General features: G+C 43.1%; 1 protein-coding gene across 2 annotated transcripts in view; it reads right to left on the bottom strand.

Annotated features, from left to right (window-relative positions):
* The window catches only part of LOC137301214 (ephrin type-A receptor 8-like), a 112978-nt gene that overhangs the window by 26114 nt on the left and 72616 nt on the right, over window positions 1–14248 (bottom strand). For both annotated transcript variants that reach the window (XM_067970691.1, XM_067970692.1), the window contains exon 11: window positions 2696–2845. In XM_067970691.1, coding sequence (XP_067826792.1) covers window positions 2696–2845 — 150 coding nt within the window. The remainder of the gene's footprint in view (window positions 1–2695; window positions 2846–14248) is intronic.

Genomic DNA, 14248 nt, shown 5'->3' with positions numbered 1-14248 from the left:
GATTACCCAGACCACCACTCTTCCAGGTCAAATCACTCCCACCCCAGTTCACAGAGACTCTCTACTCCCTCCACACCTCCTAGTTCAGACTCCCTCTCCCCTTCCAACTCATGCTTCCAGTCTCCTCCCTCCCCCACTCCAAAGCACTGCCTCACCTCACTGCCCTTCTCTTACACCTTCAGTACCGTCTACTTCCCTCTCCCCTCCCCAACCCTCCTGATTGCCACTGGTAACAGCAGTGATGACCCCCACTCCACACTCCTGTTCCTATAAGAATTGTTGCCCACAGCATGCAGTGCCCAACATCACTCCCACCTTTGACTCTCACCTTTGGTGGCAGAGCCTTCAGCTGCTCCAGTCCTACTCTTTGCAACTCCCTCCCCAACCCTCCCACCTCCCACCCCCCACCCACCAACTCTCCACCTTCCCCACCCAGCTTTAAAACCTTCTCAAAATGCAAAATCTCCTCAGTCATGCTTTTGTCACTCCTAACCTTCCTACAAAATCTTGGCCAACTCATTCTTAATTTCATCCACGAAGGACATTTTTCTACCTTAAAGATGCCATATAAAGGGTTAAATTGCTTAACCCCCGAAAATATGTGCTGGGATCGCAGTGCATGATTAACCTGTGCCCGGTCGTTGAGGTGCAGGTAGCACATAACATTGGTGCTGCCTGCTGTTTTACATGATTGCTGCGTGTAGTCAGCCCTACCTGTACTGTTGAGTGGCTGCTCACCATCAGGGGACCCAGATATCGCGAGTAGCTAGCACCACTTAAAGGCAGCCTGCACCTCTTGAAGGGAAGGTGCAGTGTGGCTGCAGGAAGTGGTGGAAGTCAATGGCGAAGTGAATTTATGCTGCAATATAGTGAAGTACGGTGATGATGGGAACTCTGGAATTTTTAATGAGCAACAACTTGGCTGCTCAAAGTTTGCGGGACTCTGATATTTTCAAAATATAAGATACAGTGTTGGAACGGAGTCTGATTGGAGATCAGAAATCGCACACTAAAACACAGATGCAGGTCCTGTCCCTATGTTTAAAAACTGTTGAGTTTCTTCAAAACATTGAATAAAGATTGCTCAGTACTACACCCCCCCGTCACCCACATACCAACAAACTCTTTCAATCAGTACTCAACTCTTCCAATCAGATGCTTCCTCTCACCCTCACACATTACCACGGTTGCAAGCCGCACACCCACAACTCACAGGTCACACAAACTGACAGCTATTCAACCATCACCCAAACATCTTGCAGGACACTCACCGACATACATACTGCATTCTTGCAGGAGAAGGTGGCGCGTAACAGGAGGCAGCAAGTGGCAGTGGCTCCATGCAACATGAACCTGCCCTTCTCTCTCAGGATGACAGCATTCCTGTCTCACCCCTGCCACTCTGCCAGTGCCCTTGCTGTTGCCTGTCAGCTAGCCCACTCCCTATAGAGTATTGAAACTTTATTATAGAAACATAGGAACATAGGAACAGGAGTAGGCCATTTAGCCTCTCAAGCCTGTTCCACCATTCAATGAGATCACGGTGATCTGTGACCAAACTCCATATACCCGCCTTAGCCCCATATCCCTTAATACCCTTGGTTAACAAAAATCTATCAATCTCAGATTTAAAATCAGCAATTAAGCTAGCTTCAACTGTCATTTGGGGAAGAGAGTTCCAAACTTCTACCACCCTTTGTGTGTAGAAGTGTTTCCTAACTTCACTCTTGAAAGTCCTGGCTCTAATTTTTAGGCTATGTCCCCAGTCCTGGTATTCAAGTATAGGAGACCTCCAAAAACAGGTACAAATGTACAGCAGCTAGAAGCAATAATCCAGCAACTAACCTGTAACTACTGCATGATCCCTTTAAATAGCGCTGGTGGGAGGTCCTCCAAGCTGTCTAAGACCTGTTCAGTTGTGCAAGGTTAAGGCAGTGCATTGGCTGGAGTGTTGAGTTCCAAAATCGCATCTGTCCCTTTAAATCAGCGTTGCACACTGATCTACATAATGGACGCTACACAGCGCAATTTAGACCCCAAAGTGTTTATGTATCTCCCCAATATATCAACCAGCTGTGTGTGTGTGTGTGTGTGTGTGTGTTACTTCATGTATATGTGCCTGTGTGCCTCTGTGTATGCATGTGTGTCTGCGTGTGCGTGTCTGTCTGTCTGTGTGGGTGGATTGTAAGCAGACAATGTATAATTTGCCAAAATGCTTCCCATTAACACCTCCACCTGTGTCTCTGCAACACTGAAAACTGGAGGGACTAAGTTGCTTGGTGACAGCTAAATCAAAATCAGAAATACTGAAATAATTTAAATCGTGATCACACCAGAGGCCAGAAGCTCAGTAGTTTTCTTTACACTGTAGCAGCTTTCTAAGGGTTTAAACGATGACTAAGGTGGGAGATGAGGGGAATTTTTTTAAAGCAGTGAGTTGTTATGATCTGGAATGAGCTGCCTGAAAGGGCGGTGGAAGCAGATTCAATAGTAACTTTCAAAAGGGAGTTGAATAAATGGGGAAAGAGCAGGGCAGTGGGACTAATTGGATAGCTCTTACAAAGAGCCAGCACAGGCACGATGGGCCGAATGGCATCCTTCTACAGGGTATGATTCAATGATTCCATGTGTGGAGCATTTATACACGCAGGCAGTAAGCTCCACACACTAGTCTATAGCAGGACTTGGTACTTACATCTCTGTTTGTCATATTCCAATATGGTCTCTCTCCGTACGATGTCACCTCCCACATGACAACCCCATAGCTCCACACGTCACTGGCTGAGGAGAACTTGCGGTACGCGATGGCCTCTGGAGCTGTCCAACGAATCGGGATCTTCCCTCCCTGAGCACAAAATTTAACTTTTAGAACAGGTTCGAAAACAAAATCATGCTGAATATATTATTTCACTCTACATATATTAGACACACCTGCAACCTTCAAGGCCATAGAAATAATTAAATATTGAATACTTGATTAATACTTGAAAAGGAAAAATTTGCAGGGCTAGGGGGAAAGAGCAGGGGAGTGGGACTAATTGGATAGCTCTTTCAAAGAGCCGGCACAGGCACAATGGGCTGAATGGCCTCCTTCTGTGCTGTATGGTTCTATGATTCTATGACTCTATGAATATTTAATAGCCATTATGCATTAAGAAAGAGCAGTAAAGGGTTACAAAGAAAGTGGTAAGAGCCGCAAAAAGGAAATACGAGAAAAAAGATTGTGAGGAAAATCAAGGAAAAGACTAATGATTTTTACAAGTATATTCAGAGAAAGAAGGTGTCTAAGAGTAAATATAAACAGAAAATGCTGGAGAAGCTCAGCAGGTCAGGCAGCGTCTGTGGAGAAAGAAACAGAGTTAACGTTTCAGGTCAAAGTCCTTTCATCAGAACTGGAAGATGTTAAAAGAGTGAAAGTTTTTGAGTAGGGAAAGGGGGAGGGAAAGGGGGGGAGGAAAGAACAAAAGGGAAGGTCTGTGATAGGGTGGAGGGCACGAGAGATTAAATGACAAAAGGGATGATGGTGCAAGGCAGAGTGGGTGGTAATGGGACAGGTTAAGGAACAAAAGATTGATCAGGAGTAGCTGTAAATGGCAGCAGCAGAACCATTACCAGCACCTGCTAACCGAAAAAATGGGAGCAGTGGTTATGATCTGAAGTTATTGAAATCAATGTTGAGTCCGGAAGGTTGTAAAGTGCCTAAACAAAAGATGAGGTGCTGTTCCTCGAGCTTACGTTGAACTTCATTGGAACAGTGTAAGAGGCCGAGGTCAGAGTGGGAGTGGGACGGGGAATTAAAATAGCAAGCGACCGGCAGGTCAGGGTCACACTTGCAGACAGAGTGGAGGTGTAGAGCAAAGTGATCACCCAGTCTGCGTTTGGTCTCCCCAATGTACAATCCAGGTGAAACAGTGATTTACTTGTACTTCTTTCAATTTAGTATACTGTATTCACTGCTCACGATGCGGTCTGCTCTACATTGGGGAGAGCCCTATATAATTGCAGCAAGACCTCCTTACTCTTATACTCCAACCCCCTTGCAATAAAGCCTAACATACCTTTTGCCTTCCGAATTGCTTGCCTTACCTGTGTGTTAACTTCTGTGATTTGTTTGCAAGGACACCCAAATCCCTCTGAATACCAACATTTCTTAGTCTCTCACCTTTTAAAATATATTCTGCTTTTCTATTCTTCCTACCAAAGTGGATAATTTACCTTTTCCCCACATTATTCTCCATCTCGCCCACTCACTGAACCTGCCTATATCCTTTTGCAATCTCTTTGCATCCTCCTCACAGCTTACTTTCCCATCTAGCTTTGTACAATCAGAAAACTTGGATACATTACACTTGGTCCCCTCGTCCAAGTCATTGAGATAGATTATAAACAGCTGAGGCCCAAGCACTGATCCTTGCGGCACCCCACTAGTTACAGCCTGCCAACCTAAAATGACCTGTTTATTCCTACTCTCTCTTTTCTGTCCATTAACCAATCTTCAATCCATACTCATATATTACCCCCAATCCCATGAGCCCTAATCTTGTGTAACAACCTCTTGTGTGGCACCTTATTGAATGCCTTTTGAAAATCCAAATCTGTATGTAGATTAAAGTCACCCATGATTATAGTTGTACCCTTCTTGCATGCGTCTCTAATTTCCTGTTTAATGCCCTCCCCTATATCTCCACTCCTGTTTGGGGGCCTATAGAAAATCCCCACCAACGTTTTCTGCTCCTTGGTGTTTCTTAGCTCCACCCATACAGATTCCACATCCTGATTTTCCGAGCCAATATCCTTCCTCACTATTGCATTGATTTCCTCCTTTACTAACAACACTACCCCACCTCCTTTCCCTTTTTGCCTGTCCTTCCTAAATATTGAATACCCCTGGATGTTCAGTTCCTGTCCTTGGTCACCGTGCAGCCATGTCTCCGTAATCGCAACTATATCATAACCGTTAATATCTCTCTGCACTGTTAATTCATCTACCTTATTGTGAATGCTCCACGCATTAAGACACAATGCCTTTAGACTTGTCTTTTTAAGATTGCTAGTCATCTTAGTTTTATTTTGCACTATGGCCCTATTTGTTTTTCACCCTTGTTTTCTCTGCCTTCCACTATTGCTTCTTCCCTTTCTGTCTTTTGTTTCTATCCTTGTTTCCCCCTCCTCTGTCTCCCTGCTCAGGTTCCCATCCCTCTGCCATTCTAGTTTAAACCTTCCCCAACAGCACTAGCAAACACCCCCGCGAGTACATTGGTCCCGGTCCTGTTCGGGTGTAACCCCTCCCGCTTGTGCAGGTCCCACCTTCCCCAGAACCGGTCCCAATGTCCTAGGAATCTAAATCCCTCCCTCCTACACCATCCCTGCAGCCACGCATTCATCTGGTCTATTCTCCTGTTCCTATACTCACTAGCATTTGGCACTAGTAGTAATCCTGAGATCATGACCTTTGAGGTCCTGCTTTTGAATTTATCTCCTAACTCCTTAAATTCACCTTGCAGGACCTCTTCCCTATTTGTTGAGCATTATGAATTATTTCTTTAAATGTTTGCCATTGCTTATCTAACGTCATATCTTTTAATCTAATTCCCCAATCTACCTTAGTCAACTTGCCCTTTATACCTATATAATTGGTTTTGTTTAAATTTAAGACCCTAGTTTCACACTTGACTACATCACTCTCAAACTCAATATGAAATTCTATATTATGATTACTCTTTCCCAGAGGATCCTTAATTGTAAGATTATTCAAATTGGCAGGAACGGGACTTGAACCCACAACCTTTTAACTCAGGGGAGAGAGGGCTACCACTGACCCACAGCTGACACCTCAGATGAGGTAGCAGAAACAAAAACATTTCCATGAGCAAAATGCAGCTGGATGGTGCAATGAAAGAGCCAGGAACTGAGACGGATAAGTTTCTATGGGCTGAATGGCGTTCTTTAATGTTGACTTCTTTTATGTTTTAATCAGCTGAGTAATTGGGACGAGGGGAAGAGATAAATTTCCTCCATTCGGTAATTTTACCAAGACCGTAGTCACAAGTGTAAAGCAGCTTTATATTCACATCAACATTAGTGGGGAGGAGCAAGTGGAGTGAGAGCACTGGTAAATGTATTATCTTTCACAGAAACCTATTTTTATAAAAGTTTAAAATAAGACTAGAAGCGTATAATACTTTAATTTTAAGAAGAAAAAAAATGAAAAGAACATAAAACAAATAAAACTCCTTAAACCCTAAAATTTATTGCCTCAGACCTCATCACTGAAGCTCTCCTCTGGTTCTGATATGAAGCTCCTTTATGTGATGTTCAGTTCATAGACGCTTGGCAATAAATCTTGCAGGTGCTTGAGATTTATTGAACAAATCCCAACGGATTGTTTCCCTCTGATTTTCAGTCATATATGGGATTTAACTGAAGGGTAAGGAATTCTTCCTACCATATTTTTAGAAAGAAAGAAAGAACTTGAATTCATATAACAAACTTTCATGTCCTAAACTAAACACAGACAATAAATTACTTTTAAAGTGCCATAACTATTGTTTTATAAGCAGCCAATTTGCCAATAGCAAAGTCCCACAAACAGCAATGAGATGAATGACTAATTAATCTGTTTTAGTGATGCTGGTCGAAGGTAAATGTTGGCCAAGAGACTGGGAAAGCTCCCCAGCTCCTTTTCAAATAGTGCCATGGGATCTTTTACATCCACGTGAGGACAGATGGGGCCTTGGTTTAACGTCTCATCTGAAAGACGGCACCTCCGACAGTGCAGCACTCCCTCAGTACTGCACTGAAGTCTCAGTCTAGACTACATACTCAGGTTTAGTAGTGGGGTTAAAACCTACAACCTACAACCTTCAAACTCAGGGGCAAGAGCACTATCGCTGAGCCAAGAGTGCTACCTAACAAAGGTTTTAGTATTAGGATGTTCAGAGATACAGGACAGTGTGACAATGTATTCAGAGAAGGACTACTTTAGGATGGTCATAAATTTTGAACAAGCACTGTTTGCATTAAAAAATGCTTGACAAATCTTTTTGTCTGAAGAATCTTGTGCTGGTTTTATCACACTGATGTTACATAGAAGTTAGAACACAAAACAGGCCATTCGGCCCAAACAGCCCATGTTGGCGTTAACCCTCCACATGAGCAAATAGTGCCAATAACGTTTACCCACTCTTCTCATATCCCTTTATCTACCTATCCAATCTAACCTTGAATGTTGACATAGTTTCTGCCTCAACCACTAACCCTGGAAATAAATTCCACAGCCTCACAACTCTCTGTGTGAAGAAATTTCTCCTGCCCTCTGTTCTAAATCTCTTCCATTTGATCTTGTATCTATGACCCCTGAACTACTGAAAAAAAGTCTGCTTCTATCCACCCTGTCCCATCTATTCATAACTTTAAACACTTCCACCATATCACCCCGTAATCAGCACTGTTCTAACAAAACAACATACAAGTGGTGAGGTGATTTCCCCCGTATCATCGTATTGCGTGCTTGTCGACAGAAGAAAAATGGTTTGCAAAACACTTTTTCACGAATTCATTGACCTGTAAACAAAAGGCCTCAGTGGTGAACTAAAGCAATTTTTTAAAGATATTGGGACTTTCAGGATCTGAAATCAAGTCATTTCTTGCGCGTTCTAATTTAAACAATTGGTTGACACACCAGTCGAATATTTTTGAACGTAATCTAGAGAGGGGGCTGAACTGAGCACATTTAGAAATCGCTCCAAGCATAGTCTCATACTGCGCATCCTAAATCAGGCTGAGTAAATCATTGAGTCGCAGAAATTTCAGCACAGGACGAGCCCATCTCATTCCTCTGGCTCGTACCAGACATAACTCTACATCAGGTCTACCTCAGGTCTGGCTGATCGAATTTCATTTCCGTCCTCTAGTCCTGTTTAGTTTCAAGTGTTTTTGTAATTCCTTCTCATATGACTAAGTTTCAATCGTTAATGTATTACATATTCTAAAAACCCTCTGCATGGAAAAAAATATTTTAACTGCTTCCTTTCTGCTTCCAGCACTACTCCTAAATATTTGCCCCTTTGTTAATGATTCACTGACCACAAGGAAATAATCTCCACCATTTCTAGGCTCCAACTTTTCTTGATTTTGAACACAGTAAGTATAATCCTAGATTTTCAAATCTCTCATCATAACATATCCTCTCATTCCTGGGTTTCATCCTAGTGAATTTAAACTGTGTCTTATTCATGGCTCCAATATCATTTCTATACTGGGGGGCCCAAAACTGCACAAGTACTTTAACTATGGCTCGACCCATGCCTTGTACAGATTAGCAGCACTTCCTTGCTTCTATATATTTATCTACATTGAACTGCATTTGCCAACTAACTGCCCGGCCCCTAACCTGTCTCGGTGCTCCTGCATTATTCCTCACCGTGTGCTGTGCCTACATATTTGCTTCCACAAGGAAATATTGATATTATTCTCTCTATACCTATGCACAAATTATTTACATATATTAATTGATTTCCCATGGTGTTGCACACACTGGGGTAGACCTAGACTTTGTACATAGTGTAAAAAGGGTGATAACGAATCAGTACCCATTTTACATCTCTCCTGATTGACTTCAATGGAAATAAAAATCGGGAGAGATGTAAAACCAGCTGCCGATTCGCTGTCACCCATCTTACTCAATTGCACAAAGTCTAGATCTACCGCGGGGAGTCAAGGCCGAGTGTGGTCTTATGTAGATATTTGGACCAGGAAATATTTGGTTCCCTTTTAAAAGTCATACATTCTGCTCTTGTTTTTATATTTCTATTATAAATCCCTATGTCCACATTTATAATGAAAACTGCCAACGTAAACTTGACATGATATAACTGCATTCTCTAAAACAGCATCTTTGCAACTTTGGAGAAATAAGAAGGTTGAGAGGAACAATGACAATGGAAGCATCAATAAAATGGAGAGACATGTATAATGTCACAATGAAGGCTACAGTTATTATTAAATATAATAACAGAATTTTATTGTAACTAAGAATAAAGCAATAAGTTGGTAGCACCAGATGCAGTATCATGAGATTTCATCTTTCCCACCTTCATGTATAAAGACGATTTAATAATAGATGACACAGCAGGTCTTTACACACAGCCCGAGCACATCAGACAAGCAGCGGGGGGGGAGGGCACAGTGGAGCTGGGCTCTTGAAATATTTACCATAGCACCTTGACCTGGGATACAACTACAACTTCTCTTTGCACTAAGATTCTGCACCATGTTTAGACCATTATTAAGAGAGGATTGGTGAGGTATGGATAACTCCAACATTCAAATCAAACTATAAAACCACCAGGACTAATGATAGACTAAAACAGAAGGGTGCTGTTTACATCCAATTTTCCTGTCAGATTATTAGCATAATTTCAAGTGTAAGTTTGGAGGATCTATAAATGATAGGAGCATGTAAGTCAAAATTAAAGGGGTGGGGGCGATTAAAGGCGACAGTCACAATAGGGGGACAAAATTCTGAGAGCCTTTGGATTGACTCAAATGCTCTCAACCCAATATCAGCCTCTGCCAAGACGGAAAGGACAGGGGACTATGGGACAGGCAAAAATGAAAGGACATGAAACCCGAGGTGCAGGCATGAGTCTACAGGCAAGTGATGGGGTAGTGCAGGGCCCCTGAAATGGAGGTGATGCTGCAGGAGATGTCACTCAGAAGGTTATTAGAACATGGAGTATTTTACCACAAGTGGCTACTGAGGCAGAGTCCTTGGGGTGGAAATTCCTGGAAGAAGCGATCCCTGCGCCTGAATGAGGCCCGATGCTCACCTGATATTGGACCATGGGCCCTCATTTAAATTTCACTAGCGATCTGTGGACACCTATTGGGCGTCCCCGGGCAGCTCACCGGCGAAGAGGCCTGGAATATCAATTCAGTCTTTAATGAGGAAGGGAAGGCAACCAGGGCGGGGGGGGGGGGGGCGGGGGCGGGGGGGAGGGGTGGGGTGGGGGGGGGGCCAAGGGTCGGGGAGGGGGATGGTGCCGGCAATCGGGAAGTGTCAAAGGCAATTGTGGGGGGGGGTGGCTCCTGTGATCAGAGGCCCAGGTTGTGATCAAGGGGGTCGAGATCACGATCGGCGGGGTGAATGCGGCGATCATCAACAACAACAACTTGCATTAATATAACGCCTTTAATGTTGTAAAACATCCCAAGTAGTGATTATCAAACAAAATTTGACACCGAGCCACATAAGGAGATATCAGGACAGGTGACCAAAAGCTTGGTCAAAGGGGTAGGTTTTAAGGAGCGTCTTAAAGGAGGAGAGAGAGATAGAGAGGTGGAGAGGATTAGGGAGGGAATTCCAGAGCTTCGGGCCTAGGCAGCTGAAGGAACAGCTGCCAATGGTGGAGTGATGAAAATCAGGGATGTGCAAGAGGCAAGAATTGGAGGAGCGCAGAGATCTCGGAGGGCAGGAGGGCTTGAAGAGGTTACAGAGATAGGGAGGGGCGAAGCCATGGTGGGATTTGAAAACAAGGTTGAGAATTTTAAAATCGAGGCATTCCAGGACCAGGAGCCAATGTAGGTCAGCAAGCACAAAGGGTGATGGGTGAACAGGACTTGGCGCGAGTTAGGATACGGGCAGCAGAGCTTTGGAAGAGCTCAAGTTTACGGAGAGTGGAAGATGGGAGGCCGGCCAGGAGAGCATTGGAATAATCGAGTCTAGAGGTAACAAAGGCATGGATGAGGATGCTGGAAGCAGAGATTAGGGAGTGGGGAAGCGGAGGCCAGCAGCAGCCCATGGTTTGAATGTGGAGCTGGGAGGAGCACCCCTTTGAGGATTGTTAGTTAGGCTGCTCAGCACCAGCTGCATTCACGGTAACCCAATCTAGTACAGGGGGCCTCAAACAGGCGTTAGGCCCTCTATTTGCATATGCAAAGACGAAAACATCTGTTTCAGAGTGGGCCCTGGGGACCTATTTTTTTTGCCCACACCAATATAGTGGGTGGCACACCTCCAGCTCATTATGAGCATGTACTTCCTGCCCACTTTATTGGAGGCTTAGGCGCCCATTTAGCATCCAAAAATGTGCAAGTGCATTGAATTTCTTGGTCTATTACACCATTTATAAGGGAATTGGATGCGTATTTGAAAAGGAAGAATATGGGGAACGTTCAAGGAAATGGGCTCCAGTTGAAGAGCTAGCACCAGTGCAGATACAATGGGCTGAATGGCCTCCTCCTGCACTGTAATTTCTATGATTCTACTGCCATCTCAGCTAAGATCATTGCAGGACAAAGATTGAACCATTCCCCATCCCTATTGGGAACTACAGATATCCAATAGGGAAGCCACACTGAGCAGTTCTAATGTGTGGGAAACAGTTGAAAAAAAGGCACATTAATACAGAATGGCCTGCCTCCAACATTCCAAAAAAGGGGCAATACATTGGAAAGATATTCGCAAACAATATACAGTGAAGAAAACTTTGAAACTCGTTGTCACACAGTGAACTCTAACATCCAACTACAGGTCATATGGTCACCAGATAAGGCAAGGCCACCTCCCAGATCACCGCAAGGGTCTCCTCTACAATGCAACCCAGTTTATAGGGCACCTGGGGACTGATCAACAGTCCCGAGTAGCAGGCTTCAGAAACTATTTGTCAGCGTTAAAAGCACTTTATCTGGCCAGAGAGAAAAAAAAAAATCTGTGAAAATATATGTGGAGAAAATCAATGGCAATTTCACCCAGACAACATCCAGTCGTATGAGTGATTTTTTTTAATGGTTGCTAGCTTAGTAATGTTTTTCAAAGGTTCTTTTGTTTCAATTTAAATTTACAAAATCTACTCCCTAGTGGCTTTGTCTGCACTTTTCTAAATGTTTTTGACTGACAAATTCCTACATTGTCACAGTGAAAATCTGCTGCCTTTTGTCCTTGGAGGATTGAATGCAAACACTAAATTCCACTTCATTACTCCCATTTACATGGGCAAATTGAGCGTGTGCAGATCAATTTGTATTAATGCAGGCCATTGACCAAATTAATGACCTCAAGAAACAGCTAAAAGGTGGGCTCAATGCTGATTGTTTTTTCACAGCCTTAACACTTTGAGAACCAAAAAATCTTTCATAAAACATTTACCGTACATTTCTGACAATGAATGTTATAAATTAAGACAAGCAAAATATATAGAATCAAAGAAGAAAATGCAATGGAAATTCTGTACACAGGGAGGTGAATTTCTTTTGATTCCCCATTTATGCTGCTGTAATGTGACTGGTTGCCATGGGACTGAATCAATCCTGTTTATATAGCAGGATGAGTTTCAACACACTGGGATTGGGAGAGGGATTAAAAGCAGTAATACTGCAAACTCAGGAACTTTCCAGCAGCTACATGTGCACCGGGTTTAAAGTCCTGTCTGTGAGTTTCCCATTCTGTGGTTGAGCCACTCCTTTATATCGAGGCCACAGTGTCACAATCTCGTCGCTCAGAGTATAGCTGAGCTGAGCTCACTCTGCCGATGGCCTAGAGTAAGGTGACTGGCTTGAAGCAAAGTTCTTCTGTTGCCACCTTAACGGCTGCCAGCATTTAGTTCCCGGGGTGTGCACACTGCCATGTTTATAGTGCCAGGCCTATCTAAGGAGACTTTGCTGTAATATGACTTCATATCGATTCCACAATTGAAAGAAGCTGATATTTTGCGCAGTCCCGTGTCACACTGCATCATCTCTCAAATGGCAGGAAAAGGACAGCAGCATGATAGAGACTGAAGGGAAATAATTCCATAAGGAGCTGGGCAGCAGATTGTTACAGCAAGTAATCCGATCTCAGACTGCACTTTCACTGTTTATAACATCAACGCTGGATTCAATTACTGCATTTAATCCCTCCATGCACCCGCCCAGTATCCTCTATATGTACCTGATGCTGTGTACACTATAATTCCCCTTCAAACCCAATATCCCCCGTGTATGTGATTGTGTGTCAGCTGTGGGTAGCACTCTCACCTCTGAGTCAGAAGGTTTGTGAGTTTAAGTCCCACTCCAGAGACTTAAGCACAAAATCTAAGCTGACAGTCCAGTACTGAGGGAGTGATGCACCATCAGAGAGTGCTGCCTTTGAATGAGACATTAAACAAAGGCCCTGTCTGCCCTCTCAGGTGGACGTAAAAGATCCTATGGCACTATTTTGAAGAAGAGCAGGTGAGTTCTCCCTGGTGTCCTGGCCAATATTTATCCCTCAACTAACATCGAAAAAACAGATTATCTGGTCATTATCACATTGCTGTTTATGGGATCTTGCGGTGCGCAAATTGGCTGTCGCATTTCCTACATTACAACAGTGACTACACTTCAAAAAAGTACTCAATTAGCTGTAAAATGCTTTGGAATGTCCTGAGGCAGTGAAAGGCGCCACATAAATGTAAGTTCTTCTGTTCTTTGAACACTGTAATTCCCTCCCACCCACCCAGTATCAGAGATAGAGGGATCTGGTAACAATAACAAAAGCCTAAAGATAAAAGAAACAAGAGATGAGAGTAAAGGTCAGACCAGGGTAAGGAATAAAGATAACATAAACGGTTAGGAACAAATACAGTTATAAAACAGAAGTATAAAAGGACTATTAAAAATAAATTAAAACAAACAACTATCAAAGGTGATTTAAACTGCCTGTACAGCAATGAACACAGCATTCAAAATAAAACGGGGGAACTGGAGGCAATAATCTGTAGCGAGGAACCAGACGTGTTAGAAATAACTGAAACATGGCGACATAAAGAACAGGACTGGCAACTAAATATTGCAGATTATAACATCATCAGAAAAAATAGGAAAGTAGAAGGAGATGGAGTAGCTGTACTAATTAGAGATAATATAATGGCAGCAGAAAAAAGGGACATCACTAACAGAAGGATAGAAACAGAATCCATATGGATTGAAATAAAAGATAAGAGATCGATCACACTAATAGGGGTTTACTACAGACCACCTAATAGTGGAAAGGAGGTGGAGGAAGAAATATATAAGCAAATCTGTGAAATGAGTAAAGGACATAGAATAATAATCATGGGAGATTTTAACTATCCCCAAATAAATTGGCAAAAAGAGATAGGTAGAGGGGTTCTGGGAATGGAGTTTTTACAATGTGTGCAGGACTCCTTTCTTACCCAGTGTGTAAAAAGCCCAACAAGAAAGGAAGCACTGCTGGATCTAATAATGGGAAATGAACCAGAACAGA

This window comes from Heptranchias perlo, chromosome 32, assembly GCF_035084215.1.
Source record: "Heptranchias perlo isolate sHepPer1 chromosome 32, sHepPer1.hap1, whole genome shotgun sequence".
NCBI classification, from domain to species: Eukaryota; Metazoa; Chordata; class Chondrichthyes; order Hexanchiformes; family Hexanchidae; genus Heptranchias; species Heptranchias perlo.
Note: the sequence above shows the minus strand (reverse complement) of the source record. Positions and strands in the feature narration are given on the sequence as shown.